We start from the raw sequence: 16,367 nt of genomic DNA on the forward strand, positions 1-16,367 counted from the left end.
TCTCTTTATTCCTTCTGTTCTTATAGCTGCTTTTGTGTCTTTCTCCTTTCAGGAGTTTTGTATCTCCCCCTGTGATCTGTGGGCTTTGTATGTCTTTGTGCTCATTTCACATTAACATTTTGGATGCTTTATCTCTTTCTAGGAAATTTTGGTAGGCCTTGGGTTGGTACGCCTTTTCAGTTATCTATAAATAATAATGATTATGCTAACCAGTACTGGACATGGAGATGGACAGGGGCATGCCCAGAGGGGGGCGTAAAATATGATTGGTTCCTACTTATGCCCTGCTCAAGGAATGCTTTTGGACTGGAGTACTGCTAAATGTGCAGTATCCAGTGCCCACTAGATGACAGCATAGATAGAATCATATTGAAATTTAATGAGAACATTTAGTTAGGTTATTTTACTGAACTACAGATTTAACGTACTTCAGTATTCTGCATCTACTTCTCTAAAATTTGGATGCAAATGTTTTACTTTATACCCCATACACCATTTAATTTAAAGCTGTAGCTAGTAATTTATTATTTGCACATTTGAAAGCAAAAAACTCTAATAATTAATTATGATGTATATAAGTAGTATTTACATTAATGAATCCAATATTAAGGAGGATTATGGCTTTTACTCACCCGCTTCTTTCACCACTTTGCAAAACAGTGTTGTTCACATGTATAACACTATTTGTGGGAGTGTAAAAGGTCGCATATGAGCTCAGAAATCATGACCAGTGTTTGACATACCGGTTTCGTTCTCTTGATGTTAAATAGTGTTATTCTTCACCCCCCCCCCCCTCCCCCACACAAAAAAACCCGCAGGACGTGGCAGGATGGGTTAGTTTCGATTATGCATGTACATCCGTCTCCCCCGTACTTTGAGGTGGTGTGTTCGAGTTCATTTGGAAGGGAAATGTGGATAAAAAAAAAGAGAAAGAAAAAGAAATCTGATAAATACTTGGCTGAAAATTGGGGCATTTTCAGGAAAACACGGTGTACAATAAACACTGTATCATAAAATTCTTTACGATTTAAGGGGGAACATGTTTGTTGTGTTTTCATTAAGAAAAGTCCTTTCAGTCACCACTTTTATTTTCCGATAACACTTGAAGGCAGCATCAGGAAACCAGTTGATCAAGACGAGCAAGTTGTTGTTGTTGCCTGAACGTCAAATGTCGCTACTAAACTTTTTCACCCTCCTTAACAAACAAAAGTCAGCTGACTGTCGATGATCCAAGGTGTTACACAAACAGGTGTGGCTCATAATGTGGAGAAATGAAAACGAAACTTAACATTTGTGACCGGGCAGTTTAATTACTGAGTGGGTATGCAGTTATTTCAGCAGGTCCACTCGAGGCGTGGTATTGGGAGCTTGTTAATTTCTACAACAGCTGGACTGCGGGCTTCAGATCCATCCTGTTCTTGTTTCCTTTGCGCAGATAAAGGTGAGACCTCCGCGAGGACCTGAACACAACACACAGAGAAGAAGAAGATGTCTGAGGCAAGGTAAGGCGGCTCATGGTGCACGGAAAACTTTTAGAGTGCATGTAGTAAAATACTTATAAGTACTGATTAAGTGACAGACTAGAACAAAACACGGAAGAAACTATTTTAAAGACACACCCAGCGACTTTAAAAGAATCGTTGGAGGAACAGGACCACTTTACTTCTACGTATCTACTCTTTCACTTTAATCAGCTGCAGTTCCGGTTACATCCAAGTTTTCATGTTAGATTTAATTTTAAAAACTTGTGATGGGACTGCTGGTTTTTACACGAAAACGTGTCTCTTTGTTAGCAGTTAGACTTTTAGTCTTTTTTCATATTTTATTTTTTAAACCTAAAAAATGTACAAATATGCAATGTCCCCTCCCAAAAAACACATCTTTGCTTTTTTCTTTCTTTTCATCACAATGACTCCTTACATAAACGTTTGGAGGGGCTATAGAAAAAATTTATACAGAGATGTATTAAAGGACAAAGTCTGTGGTTAAGTCATAAACACTGCAACTGTAACAGACATGATACATGAGCACTGTTGCATTAATATTAGCAATCTGCTAATGAGTGTGCTGCTAATTAATATCCCAGGTGTTTTTCTACCACTCTAAACATTGAGGCCTGAAGAAAATACCTCTAGGGCAAAATGACTTAGTCACATTAATGTTACCTGCTTATGCATGTCTGAAGTAATAATAATAAAAGTCCCATCAGGACAGGAATTGGGTGACAAATATTCAAGTTTAAATAAATTTGAAACGGATGAAACAGAATATCCACAGTACACACCCAAAGAAGAAGAAGAGCTATATCTTCTGTTGGTGTACAGCCACAGCACCAGGACAAAACAGAGGAAATGTATAAAAAAGAGAAACCACAGAATTGCAGTACACCATTTTATTAAAACCTGTCCTAATAACTCCATTTACTGACCCATAGCCTTTTGTAATTTGGCGCCATCTAGTGGTTATATTATAAAAAAAACAGCTACTAAAATACAAAATAGGGACTTTCAGGCCTTTGTTGGTACAAAACCAGTTTGTGTATCTGAGCTAATAAAAGTCCACAACTGGGAGACCCTTTGTTAATCAAACAATGACAAACCCTTGCTGAGGTTTAGTTGCATGTTATTTAAAAATCTCTGTAATAATAGTGCATCTTTAGAATAAAGACAAGAACTAGAACAATAGACACAATATAACAAACCCCAACTGTGTAATAGTATACCTACTAAAAATGGTTCAAAAAGTTTTCAAGTACTTAAATTACAAAACAAACATATAAATGTTTAAAGGGTACATTAATACCAAATCTACATTTTTACCATCAGTCTTAAGCAGGAGTAGGACTGTCCTTTGGTGCCAAAGAGTGCTGACACTTGTTGTCATCTTTTGCTTTCCCCTGGGCACTGTTATCACTTAAAACCCCCCCCAAAAAACAACCCCGTTATCGTTACTTCAAACTGACTATGAAGAAAGTCTATATGATTATTTTGGATCCTGCATCAAATCCACAGTGAGACATCTGTGTAGGCTCTCAGTCATCCAGGTCATGGTAGTGGAAGGATTTTTTTTTATTTTTATTTTTATTTTTTTTTTGCCTGTCCCATTTGGTTCTTTAGCCGTCAGAATTGTTGTCTGAAGACCAACAAGGATACCCAATGGATTTACTTTGCCAAATGGTCATCACGGCCTTGCCGTATGGGTCCATTTGATTAACCTTTGTTGTTATTATTTATTTTATTTTATTTTCAGTTGTTACAGATGGGACAGACATGACTGAGGGATAGGAAAGGGAGAGGAAGGAAAAGAAAAACAGAAGGGAAGAGGGACAGTGCGAAAGGGCACTTAAAAAGAGAAAGACAATCCTGTGAGATGTTAGCCCAAGATTAAACAAAGATTCTTCCACAAATTGAATTTTTGGTACAAAATCTCTAATATTAGCTATTGTGGACAAAGTGCCTACCCACTTAGCACTACTAGCAAAACAAAATCTGAAGTATTTTTTGGTTTGTGTTGGACTCTGTGCTGTGCTGTACATTTTAAATAAAAGTGTTTAAACTATTAAAGTTGTTATGTAGTGCACTTTATACTGAGCTCTGCGACCGAGCTGTCATGTACAAGTTTTGCTTGAATTCCCCTAGAAACCTCACAAACAGATGATGCTTTGTGTTACAGAAAGGAGCTACAGGAGGCCTTGTGCCGCTACACCACAGACACCCTCACCTACATCCACACAGTGAGAGCATTCTGTGAGATGTTCTCTAAATGGATGCTCTGGAGAGACACCGAGGTAGAAATGATGAGGGATATCAAAGATAGACTTGAAGCACTTGACCTAAACGTCAACCATGTTACTAAATCAGAGGAAAAAGGTAAAGCCTTTGTGGAGTATATGAAGAGCAAGGTGACTGTGAATGTAGACAGCAAGCGTGTAGAGCTGGAGAATGAGCTGACTGAAGTGTTGAAGGACACTGCAAGTGGCCTGGAGAGTCTCAGCAGCTTCCTGGATGCAGTGGAGAAGCTGGCAGTGACCTCGCTGCATGTGTTCACGGAGAACCAGGTGTTACAACTTCCAGAAGGGATCAGTCCTGAGTATGTTCAGGCTGTCATCTTGGCTGCACGAGTGATCTGTCCTCTGCTGCTGGAGTTTAAAAGAGACGACAACGTCTTCTTCCTTCCCAAACTCCAGAATGTGGAAGTGCTGGCATATCAGCTGGACAGATACATACAGACCTCCAAGACAATCTGTGAGAAGTTGGACAAAAGGTAAACAAATAAATGATATACAAAATATTAAGGAATTTTGCACATTAAGTATCATCTATTGTATAAAATAAGTTGACCTGCGTTCTTCACAGCTGCTTCAGTGACTTTGGTCTGAAGATGGCTGTAGAAACTGTGGTTGATCTTGATGTGGATTTGTCTGAGGATGACGTACAGAGAATGCTTGATCACGTAAATCAGCTCGATGAGATCAGGTAAGTTTTTCTGTTCCCAAATATGTGTCAGTGCAGAACTTGTTTTTTCTTTTTTTTTCTTCATCTCAGGGCTCAGATACTGCTGGTGTCCTACAGGCCTGCATAAGATGTCCTTTGATGTTGGTGCTGTGACGTAGACATTGCCGCTGCAGTGAGACCGGTTTCACTCCTAGTGCATCAGGGGTCTTGAACTCCAGGCCTCGATGGCCAGTGTCCTGCAGGTTTTAGATCTCACCCTGGGCCAACACACCTGAAACAAATGATGAGTTCATTACCAGGCCTCCAGAGAACTTCAAGACAAGTTGAGGAGATAATTTTGCCATTTAAATCAGCTGTGTTGGATCAAGGACACATCTAAAACCTGCAGGACACTGCCCCTCGAGGCCTGGAGTTCGAGACCCCTGATAAACATGCTTGCCTGGACACTACACTATACAAAAAACGATGTAGCTTCTGGATCTGAAAAGTGAAGCCAGTGTAGATGTTTCTTAACCTCCTAGGACCTGGCGTCCACATATGTGGACATAACAATTTGGGTTGTCTAGACCACTACTACTGCCACTGCTCTATCAAAATTTAAAACGAATGTCCTCATATGTGGATCTCATTTCTCTCAGAAACAAAAATCAGGTAAAAAAAAAAAAAAAAAATCAAGTAATTCTCTGTTTTTACATTCACCAGGTCCCAATCAGCCCAAATAGCAAAGAGAAATTAAAAATGCATGACTTGAAAGAGTTTGGGTCGTGGGAGGTTAAACCTCTAGTCTTGTTCATGGGCTGCAGGGAGGACTTATATCCCTGCAACCAAAAAAATGTTTTGCAGGACACATGACATGTTTTTGTTGGTCATGTAACCTTAAAAACTAAACCTAAATATTGTTAATATTGCAATAACATGGTGACATTTTAAAATGTGTCACCCCACTAATTCTTTTTAAATTTCTTCTCTCAGGATGAACGAGCAGTTCCGAATGGTGTTCTTGTTCCAGGAGGAACCGTGCCATGGGTTCATTAGTGAGTTCGACAAGCGACAGCCCACCATGCTGCAGTTTCTAAAGGAGCTGGAGGAGACAGCTGTTCAGTTAGACAAAATGAATAAGGGGGCAAAGATTTCCAGTGTGGCAGGCAGCTCCGTGGGGGCAGTTGGAGGTGTGCTGTCCATTGTTGGTTTGGCATTAATTCCTTTCACAGCAGGAGTTTCTCTAGCTTTGACAATGACTGGAGTCGGGCTGGGAATCACCAGTGGAGTCAACAGTCTTGTGACCACTGCAACAGAGGTTGGAGTAAATGCTACACAACGAAAGAAAGCCTCTGAAGTCTTCAAGAACTTTATGGAGGATGTACAGAGTCTCCAGAGTTGTCTGGAGGAGGTTACCAGGCAAACCATCGCCAAACTGGACGCACTTGACATAAATATAGTTGTGGGAGTTGGCAAGATTGCCAAAAACGCTGGTGCTATTGGAAAGGGTATTGATGCACTTGTTGATAGCGCTTCTGCTGTTAAGATGTTACAAACTGAAGAGCTGCTCACGAGTGCTGGGAAAGTTGTGGCTCAAGAAGGACAAGCGTTACGTAATGCACCCAGGGTTGCTTCAGATATCCCAGATATTGGTCAGGCAGCAGCCAAAGGGACCCTTGCACTCTCCAAGTCAGCAAGAGCAGGTCTCATTGCAGTTAATGCTCTCTTCCTCGGCATGGATATTTTCTTCATCTGTAAAGACAGCATCAGTCTGGCTAAAGGCAGCGAGACTGAAGTCTCACAATTTATCAGAGCCAGAGCTGCACTTTGGAGTTCAGAGATCGACTCATGGCAGAAGATGCATGACTCTCTGAATGAAGGTTTGCCAACATCAGAAAAAAAGAAGGCTGTTCTGGAGACTCCAATTTATCTGGAGATGGAGGTGAAGAAACAGAGTGAAGCAGAAAGGGTAGAACCATCTGCTGAATGATTAAAAAAACTGCAATGAAACAGTTGTAAATTACTGATCACTGAAGTGCTCGACTCATGCTAACTGAAACTATGATCAGATCATAGAGCCGTTTAATGTGGAAAATGTTTGAAAGCAATCGTCAGACTGTAGGTCTTTTCAGTAACAGCACGCAGCGAGGCATCCTCATGCTGTAATTACATTAATTGCCAATAAGCCAACTGAAAAAAAATGTATATTCTAGAGTTGTGATTACTGCAATATCAAGTATCAGAGAAAATATCTGTCAATGTCAAATTTGAATAATATATGTGATTTGTACATAATTCTGCTGAACATTTTATTTGCACAGTGAAATATAAAACCGTATTAATAACATTATTTAATCAAGTATGCAATAAAATAAAAAAAATAATTACTTCCAGATATAAACTTTTTTTGTAATAGTTCTGTTATTACACAGTAATTACACAAAGTTCTGGTGCATAGATTTTAGAACAGATGAAATATTCTTGTACCAGTCTGACCAGTCTGCTGTGTGTGTACTGCACTGGTAATTTAACAGCAGCACTAATCACATGTAATGATCATAATGTAAATGTAATCTGTTTCTTTTTGTATAAATACTTGTATCCTTAAATTGTCCCTCTGTTGATATATAAAGTTTTAACTGATCCAATGAAATGTGTTAATATCCAGAATTGTTTTAGTGAATATAATTAAAAAGCTATGCCTGTGGTCGATGATAGGCAGCAGATACTAGATGAAAACTCTAAAACAAAAAACAAAACAAAAAATAGATGTTGTAGTTTTTCTTGTTTAAGAATCAATATTTTACATAAAAATAGAATTTAAATTGTTGTCAGAACATTTAGTTGGACTCTCTGGTAATGTGATAAACATGGATACCTTTTCCAGTGGCCTCTTACACATTTGCAAGCTTCACTTATAAAACATGTCACAGTTGTAATTACAGTTTCAAAAGCAAATATATGATGATGATGATGAAATCTTCCAGATGAAGCAAAACAAAATTCCCACAACTGTGATGCTCTTAATTTTATTGCTACAGTATTTAACAAGGTCATTGTTGGTATATGTGCATATTGTCCTTAAAGTAAAACAAACAGACAAATAAACGTACAAGTAAAACCCACTTTTAGTCAGTAATTTGATGTGACAGTTGAAAATGTAAATTCCAACAACCAAAAACTCAGCAGTCATTGTTCTTGCTGAACGTGGTGCTGAGATAAAAGTACAAGGAAAAACAGAGTGAACAGAAAGTGAGTCAAAGAAAAAGAAATACAAAGACAGAGGTTATCAGAAGCAGATGTGGTTGTGGTGGGTGAAGAAACTGCTGCAAGATGCTGAAGCAACAATTTCAAGTAATGCAAGTATTGCAATATGTAACAACAACAAATGTTTCTCAGTTGAAAGCAAAGATTTCTTTTAAGATTTGAAATAAATTCATAAACTAATATATTTGCATGTATGCACGGTGCTGGTTGGATCCCAGCTGCTGTATCATCAGTAATGCAATAAGTTGCACTGTTCCTCCTCTTATGTTAGGTGTTTTACAGGATAATCAATGTTTCACGTAATTCAGTCAGTCATATGATAAAGGAACAGGAGCACAAAATGCAAACAGGGATTAGATGGTTTACAGTTGGCTGACATCATAGAAGTAGACACCTTTTTAAATCTGTTCTCACACCTAAAGCAACCTGTTACACTTTTGTTTGGTTTGCAAGCTTCAGATTAAAATCTTCCCACAGCTGTGATTACAGCCCGAGAGGCAGAGATCTGATATAGGCACATCCTGCTGAAGATAAAGTAAATTCCAACAATGGTGAAAGTAATTTATTTTTATCACATAGTGTTTAACATGACTATTACTGATATAACCTCACAGGTACACCTTGTTGTTACCAGTGATGGGAATAACGGCGTTACAAGTAACGACGTTACTAACGATGTTACTTTTTTCAGTAACAAAGTAATCTAACTAATTACTATTCCTATCGTTACAACGCCGTTACAGTTACTAACAAGAAAATGCGGTCCGTTACTATTTTTCAACAAACAGACGGTTGAAGCTGTGGTTCAGTTTACTGCATTTTATATCAGTTGCACGGAAGTAGCTGTAAGTAATCTGAGCGCTACAGCTTTAAGTAGCTGCGCGCGCTCCCGCGGACGGTAATCACGATCACTGTCTAGCACAACACCTGGAGCTAAGGGGGCAAAACAATCACATGACTGCTGCTGTTTGACTGAGGAAGAATAAAGTAGTCGTGGTAAGCCAATCACATGACCACTTAAAGATGACAAAGCAACAAGATGATATATACCAGTTCATAAATTGTGTTGATAGGCCACTAAAACCAGAGTCATGATAAACAATAAATACGTGTGTTTTTTCCTGAATAGTTTCGTCACGTTTACTGTCTAAGAACAGCGCAGCGAGCACTCTCTGCTTATGAGCAAAACAAAAAAACAAAAAAAACAAAACAAAAAACAGGGGCAGTTTTAGGAGTGACGGTGAGAGAGAGAGAGAGAGCAGAAAAAGAGAGAGAGTGAGTTTTGAAATGTGAGAGATTTGTGACGTTTAGCGTGTTTGGAGTGTGTAGTTAATGTGTTGTCTTGTGTAGTTAGTGTGTAGTGTTGTGGATAGTTTTGTGTTGTGTGTCAGAACAATAAGGCGACTGCTGTCTCCAGGTAGAAACAGGAGTGATACACCTGCTGCTGTCACACCTGCAGGTATCAGGCTGTGATGTTCTCCTTTATAGTGGACAGAAATCACTTTTTTGGAGTGGCACAAATAATTTGTGCGGCATCTTAGTGAATGCAGAACATCTGATTGTTCTGTAAATAGTTTGAAAGGGTTATTTAAAAAATCAAGGTAAAAGGTAAATGGATGCAAGTAACTTTGTTGTTTGCAAAACTTGTGCATAGGATTTTAAAATTGACAATTTATATTTGCATTTAAAGTAATGAAATATGATTCAGTGAACATGTTTGTGGTTGTTACAGTAAAAAAAAATACTTTTTCTACTCTGATTTTATGTTTTTTCCCTGATTTTAGATCAATTGTGTTAATACAGTATGTCAAAATGAAAACATAACTGTAAATTCAGACACCTGAGGTTGTGCTGAAAAGAATGATACCAAACAAGGCAAAGTAAATAGTTTTTAAAGGTGAAATGTAGAGGTCAAATCAAAAGTGGTTAAAATGGCCAATTATACCCTGGACCCCAGAGGGTTAAACGTTTTTTTTTAAACTAACGCAATAGTTACTTTTCAAGTAATTAATTACTTTTAGAATATTGTAATTCAGTTACTAACTCAGTTACTTTTTTGAAGAAGTAACTAGTAACTATAATTAATTACTTTTTCAAACTTGCCCAACACTGGTTGTTACTACGTTGGACCCCTCTTGCCTTCAAAACTGCCTTAATTTTTGTAAAAAAGTAAAGAGGTTTTGTAAGCCACACATTACTTTAGTCAAGTATATGTACATTTAAACATGGTTTTAGCTGTCAAAGAGGAATAAAAAGAACTGAATAACAATAAAAATTCACATATTTTATTACTTAAAATATATATATATATGAAAAAAAATGAAAAAACATATTACTTTATATGTTTATATATATATTTATATTTATATATATATATATATATATATATAAAAACACCCAGCACGCCCCTGCGGGCGGTTTATCCTTCAAGCTCGGATCCTCTACCAGAGGCCTGGGAGCTTGAGGGTCCTGCGCAGTATCTTAGCTGTTCCCAGGACTGCGCTCTTCTGGACAGAGATCTCCGATGTTGTTCCCGGGATCTGCTGGAGCCACTCGCCTATCTTGGGAGTCACCGCACCTAGTGCTCCGATTACCACGGGGACCACCGTTACCTTCACCCTCCACATCCTCTCGAGCTCTTCTCTGAGCCCTTGGTATTTCTCCAGCTTCTCGTGTTCCTTCTTCCTGATATTGCTGTCATTCGGAACCGCTACATCGATCACTACGGCCGTCTTCTTCTGTTTGTCTACCACCACTATGTCCGGTTGGTTAGCCACCACCATTTTGTCCGTCTGTATCTGGAAGTCCCACAGGATCTTAGCTCGGTCATTCTCCACCACCCTTGGGGGCATCTCCCATTTTGACCTCGGGACTTCCAGGTTATACTCGGCACAGATGTTCCTGTACACTATGCCGGCCACTTGGTTATGGCGTTCCATGTATGCCTTGCCTGCTAGCATCTTGCACCCTGCTGTTATGTGCTGGATTGTCTCTGGGGCATCTTTACACAGCCTGCACCTGGGGTCTTGCCTGGTGTGATAGACCCCAGCCTCTATGGATCTTGTGCTCAGAGCTTATTCATGTAGCCCCTTCCGCCGGGGTTACTTGCGTAGTAGCATTCCAACAACGCCCTGTTTTCGTCCCTTGCCCACCGATGCCTTCTTGTTCCAGTAGCCCACTTTTCGTCAGGGTGCCCTGGTTCCAAAGGCGTGTAGTCTAACCACTACGCTATCCAGCTGCTTTGGTGTTTCCGCCTGGTTATATATATGTATATATATATATATATATATATATATCAATATCAATCAACACGTTACCATCCACCATCTCAGCAACCCTGGTATCAGAAGGAGCAATTTAAGAGAATGGAGGAAGGGACACAAGAAAAGGTGAGCACATCATTGGACAATAAGTAAAGTGATTTTAATCTGTGGGTGCACTGGATAACCACTGATGCAAATTTCTTACAGAACCATCCCCAAGAAGTGCATCACATCCTTCTTGTGTTGTGGGAACTGCTGCACAGTTATATGACGCAAACTTGCCTTTGGCCCATCACTTTTCCAAGGCAAGCCACAATGGCCTTGGCAAACTCCCTTCTTACTTGGTTTATGGTTATTGGTACCCATACCAGCCTTGCAGACAGGGCATGAACATTCTAGAGATCAGACTTACTTATATTTACCTGAACCTAACTGATCAATACAACTCTCCAAATTATGAAGAGAGTACAAGTCAGGCTTTGTGAGACTATGGTCATTTTTACAGGGTCGTAAACTAAAACCTGCCCTCTTCACCAGAAGGAATGTAATATATATTGAATTTCAGCTTAGATGCCTTTTTTCTCCCTCTGGAAAATGATAAAATCTTTGCATTACTGGTTTGGCATGCTTCTACATCGAAGTCATATTGTATCAGGTGAGTTTGAGGTAGGGTATCAGAAAATAATGTTGGACAACTTCTAATTAGTGTAACAGTTTCCTCACACTTACCCACATCCAAATGTGATACCAGGGTATCCAAGTTTTGCAGAGCTTTTAAGCCAACCCTGTAACATCTGAGATGCTATCTCTACACCACAGGTGTCGAACTCCAGACCTCGAAGGCCGGTTTCCTGCAGGTTTTAGATGTGTCCTTGATCCAACATAGCAGATTTAAATTTCTAAATGACCTCCTCAACATGTGTCGAAGTTGTCCAGAAGCCTGGTAATGAACTAATCATTTGATTCAGGTGTGTTGACCCAAGGTGAGATCTAAAACCTGCAGGACACCAGCCCTCGTGACCTGGAGTTCGACACCCCTGTTCTACACCCTCTTTCCCCTTCAAAGGAACTGAAGCAGCTTATCCTGACTTCACAACTAGAGAGTTTGAACAACCTAAGCCTGTCTTTGGAAAACCAAATATGGAAATTAACTGTCTCAAAGCCTTTACAACTGTCTTAGTCTTAATAGTACAATGCAGATAGGCGGATGAGGTAGGATAAATGTCACTGCCAATAAATAACATTTCTTGGCAGTAAACCCGCATCCTGAGGTTTCTGATGCAAGATTAAAGGAGTCAGACTTTGTTCAGTCAGGTGAAATTTTAATTTTAATTAACCCTGGGTCAGTATGCGTATCATACACTTTTCCTGCAGATATTGAATATAGATACATTGAAGCTAATCAGGATATTTATTGTGAATCTGTGGCTACAATCAATTATTTTACTGGCAACTAAATTAGCTAGCAGCATTATTAGCCATGACAGAAGCAAATATTTCTGTCCTAACATTGTTTAAATCACTGAATACTGCTAATAACGTGCATTGAATGGACTGATAACTTTCAAAATGTGTGGTCCCAGCAGTAATTTAGTGGTTTCTCAGGTTAGATGTTTGAGAGTGTAATATTTAATTTGCAAACTTTATAGGTTATCCTATTGATAACATTTTTTTTATCAGAATCTCTGTTAGTGTGATAAACAGGTTCCCAAAGCACAGATATTATGAGATGATTGACAATTTAGCATGACAACATTATATCTGGGACTCTCCACCATTTGACCTTAGAACTGAAGAAGCTTCTCGGATGAGAGGTGAAACGTCTTCAAGCAACTTAATAAAGTCCAGATGCTTTTCTTTGCAAGCTCCTTTGATGACAACACAGAATTTGAGAAAAAATTATTCTCACATTTAAAGCATCCTGTTAGACTTTGTTTTGTTTCAGTTTTAAATCAAAGTCTTTATCAAGACTGGGACTAAATAGAGGTAGAGATAATTGTCTCTCTCTCTCTCTAAATGCCTTGCAAAATGACGAACTCCAGAAATGGGTGTGGTTTACATGTATATTGAGAGATAAAAGAGAAACCAATCCTACATACTTGAGTGATTCTTGACTTACTGTCTTTTTAATAGCTACATCTCCTAGAAGAGGATCCACTGAGTGCAAAGATGTCTGAGGGAAGGTAAGGTCTATACTTTCTGGGAACGACAAGAAGATATTGTTCAGCAGACCTTAGTGATCTGGCTGGAGTGTGTATAGTTAACAGATCATTAAGTTAGTGGGGTGGCAGATTTAAAAACGAACAATAAAATCCTAAAATCAACTCTAAAACGCACAGGCAGCCAGTGCAAAGAAGCCAGTACAAGAGTAACATGGTCTTGTATTCGTGTTCCAGTTTAGTTTAAGCCGTTTTCCAGACTGACTCTCAGGTTTCTGGTAGAGGGTCTTGAGTAAGTTTGCCATCCATGTCTGAATCACTTAATGTCAGTTACATTGTTTGCTCAATCAAATTTCATGTTTTGTCATGTTGCTATTTGTTAATTTTTTTTCTTTGCTTCTTTGTAATTAATAAAAAAAAAACAGTAAGAAGAATGAACAAAGTGACGACAATTACAGAAGGTGAATTCTTTTGTATTGCTGAATCTACAAAGATTTATCAGGTGAATCTGTAGCTCAGCTCACTGTAGTTTCCCGTAGGCACCAGTTTTCAAAGTAAACAACATCAGATTCTGTTTTGTTCTGAACAGGAAGTTTAAAAGAACATATATTTTTTTCTTAGTGAGTCCAAAGAAACCAAAAGAGGTTAATAATGAGTAGAAATGTAAATTACACTTATCTGTGGGGTTTTTTTTTTTGCTTTTGTTAATCCAAAGCAATAATTTAAAAAAAATCTTAAAAATATAACCACTGCGTTTAGGAGTAATTTCATCTCTTTGTTTAAAATATAATGGATTAGTGGACTGAAGTGTAGCTTTTAACAGATTTACCTGACATGCAAAAGCTCCCTGGATCAAAACCAGGATGAAACAAATTGTTTGAGAAGGTTACCAAATCAAAGAGTTGGATTAATTCAGGGCAATCGTTGCTCAAGAGTTGGGTGTTCGTCTTGTAATTGGAATGTTGCCTGTTCGAGCCCCGGCTCAGACTGTCTCGGTCATTGTGTCCTTGGGCAAGACACTTCACCTACTGCCTACTGGTGATGGCCAGAGGGGCCAATGGCGTGATATGGCAGCCTTGCTTCTGTCAGTCAACTGTAGCTGCCTCCACCAGTGTGTGAATGTGAGAGTGAATGAATAGTGGTATTGTAAAGCGCTTTGAGGGGTCCCAAAAACCACTATATAAATGCAATCCATTATTATTAAATCAAAGTTGATCAGATCAAATCAAAACAGTTTGAGGGAAAATTCATATAGGTCACCCCTTGTGGTGCCCATAAGTACTTGTGCTTTGAGTCAGCCAGTGGGACATGTAACCTGCTGTAACCTGGGCCACAAGCCCAGTCAGTTGCCCAGCCACAAGCCCAGTCAGCTGCCCAGCCACAAGCCCAGTCTCCTGTGTCCCTTCACCTACTCCTCCTGTACAGCAAGCTATGTCTATTCAACCCATAAAGAACTGTTCTACAACCTCTAATTCTAAGCAGAGAGACAAAGAATTAATAATGTAAACATTCCTCAAGAGCTGGCCAGTTCTGAGACTGTGATGCACTCCAGGGCCTCCCCAGAGGCTGGGTTTCAGCCCCCAGCAGACTCTGGACCCCTGGAGGTTAAGAAGCCAGCTAAGGACTGCACCCGACTGTCGCTGCCTAAGCGGGGTCAGTGCTCCACGCAGCTGCAGTCTGCTCTGTGTTTGCCAGAGGCCCAGGCGCCTGCTGGTTCTGTTTTGTCCCTGCCAGAGGCCTGCGAACCTACTGGTTCTGCCCCTGTGTGTGCCAGAGGCCCAGGTGCCCACTGGTTCTGTGACTGTTTTCGCTGGGGGGTCCGAGGAGCCCTTCCAGCCTCATGCCTCATCAGCTGGAGGGCCCGAGGAGCCCGTCCAGCAACCTTCCTCGTCAGCTGGAGGGCCCGAGGAGCCCATCCAGCCTCATGCCTCGTCAGCTGGAGGGCCCGAGAAGCCCGTCCAGCAACCTTCCTCGTCAGCTGGGGGACCCGAGGAGCCCGTCCAGCAACCTTCCTCGTCAGCTGGGGGACCCGAGGAGCCCGTCCAGGCTCATGCCGCGTCAGCTGGGAGGCCCGAGGAGCCCGTCCAGCCACCAGCAGCTTCATCCACGCCTGCAGCCGCAGCTTCATCCGCCTCGCCTGGTCCAGCCTCTGCATCAGCTTTAGCTTCGCCTGGTCCAGCTTCAGCATCAGCTTCAGCCTCGTCCTCGCCTTGTACTGCTGCTGCCGCGCTGCCATCCCGTCCGCATCGCGCGGACGGCCTCCTGAACTGTTTGCGCGCCGCCACTGCCTTCCACATGGCCGGCCTCCGGATCTGCTCTGTCGCCGCTGCCACTGCCTTCCGCGTGGCCAGCCTCCGGAGGTGAACTGTTCTGGACTCCTGAGTTGTCAGCCTCCAGAACTATGTTTTGTGACCCTGTTCATGGACTCCCGTATGTGTGTTTGTGTTTTGGACAATTCGTTTGGATCACTGGAGCTTGTTTTTGTTTGGTTTTCTGTATGTCATTTCCTGGTCTCCTTGTTTGTGTGTATATGTTCAAGATGGCGCTGGAGTGACGGCAGCCTTTCTAAGTAGCTCTGCAACACCGCACCTTTTTGTTAACTTTAACTTTTTAGACTAGGCTTTTCAAACTTTTTTTCACCTTCCTCTACTTATACCTCTTAGATATAGCGATACAAGATGGATAATGCACTTTTTAAAACTTCTGGAACCAGTTCCTTCATCTATTCGAGAGCGGAGCTGCTGGCACTAAAAACAAACACAATATCCCGGCCGAGCTAAAGAGGAGCTACAGAGGCTGCAAAGCTGGAGCGAGGAGAGCGGATCACCGGAGGCGATTCAAACCATCAATCCCGACAGTGATCATGGGCAACGTGAACTCGTTACAGAATAAGATTGACGAACTGTGCGCTCTGAACAACCACAGACTATACCGTGAGTGCAGCTTGTTTATCTTCACGGAGACGTGGCTAACCGAGCTAACGCCGCAGGCTAACGTAGACCTATGCAGTTTCACACCCGTGAGAGCCGATAGGGACACGCAGGCCAGCGGAAAAAGCAGAGGTGGGGGACTCATTGTCTACGTTAACAACAGATACTGTAACCCTGGACACGTCTCCGTTAAAGTTTCGGTATGCCGTCCGGACCTGGAGCTGCTAGCTGTTAGCTTGCGGCCATATTATCTACCTCGGGAGTTCAGTCATGTGATCTGTGTGTGTGTTTACATCCCTCCGAGGGCCGACGCAA

At 40.9% G+C, this 16,367-nt stretch overlaps 1 protein-coding gene across 1 annotated transcript; it reads left to right on the forward strand.

Annotated features, from left to right (window-relative positions):
* The first annotated feature begins 1,092 nt into the window (after positions 1 to 1,092).
* On the forward strand, positions 1,093 to 7,086 carry LOC147333110 (uncharacterized). The gene is made up of 5 exons (XM_086290074.1): positions 1,093 to 1,249; positions 1,436 to 1,502; positions 3,673 to 4,263; positions 4,356 to 4,475; positions 5,427 to 7,086. Exons 2-5 carry the CDS (start codon positions 1,489 to 1,491, stop codon positions 6,421 to 6,423), a joined length of 1,722 nt encoding a protein of 573 aa, XP_086146200.1. The 5' UTR covers positions 1,093 to 1,249; positions 1,436 to 1,488; the 3' UTR covers positions 6,424 to 7,086.
* Positions 7,087 to 16,367: the final 9,281 nt, after the last annotated feature.

This window comes from Aulonocara sp. 'chitande type north' Nkhata Bay, linkage group LG4, assembly GCF_057382095.1.
Source record: "Aulonocara sp. 'chitande type north' Nkhata Bay isolate Kocher_YH1m ecotype deep benthic linkage group LG4, A_spYH_male_GT1.1, whole genome shotgun sequence".
Classification (NCBI taxonomy): domain Eukaryota; kingdom Metazoa; phylum Chordata; class Actinopteri; order Cichliformes; family Cichlidae; genus Aulonocara; species Aulonocara sp. 'chitande type north' Nkhata Bay.

Excerpts from the sequence above, each read along its gene's own strand:
- LOC147333110 (XM_086290074.1), top strand. Across the intron at positions 4,264-4,355 it reads TGTGAGAAGTTGGACAAAAG|CTGCTTCAGTGACTTTGGTC; the intron begins GTAAACAAATAA and ends CGTTCTTCACAG. Across the intron at positions 4,476-5,426 it reads AATCAGCTCGATGAGATCAG|GATGAACGAGCAGTTCCGAA; the intron begins GTAAGTTTTTCT and ends TTCTTCTCTCAG.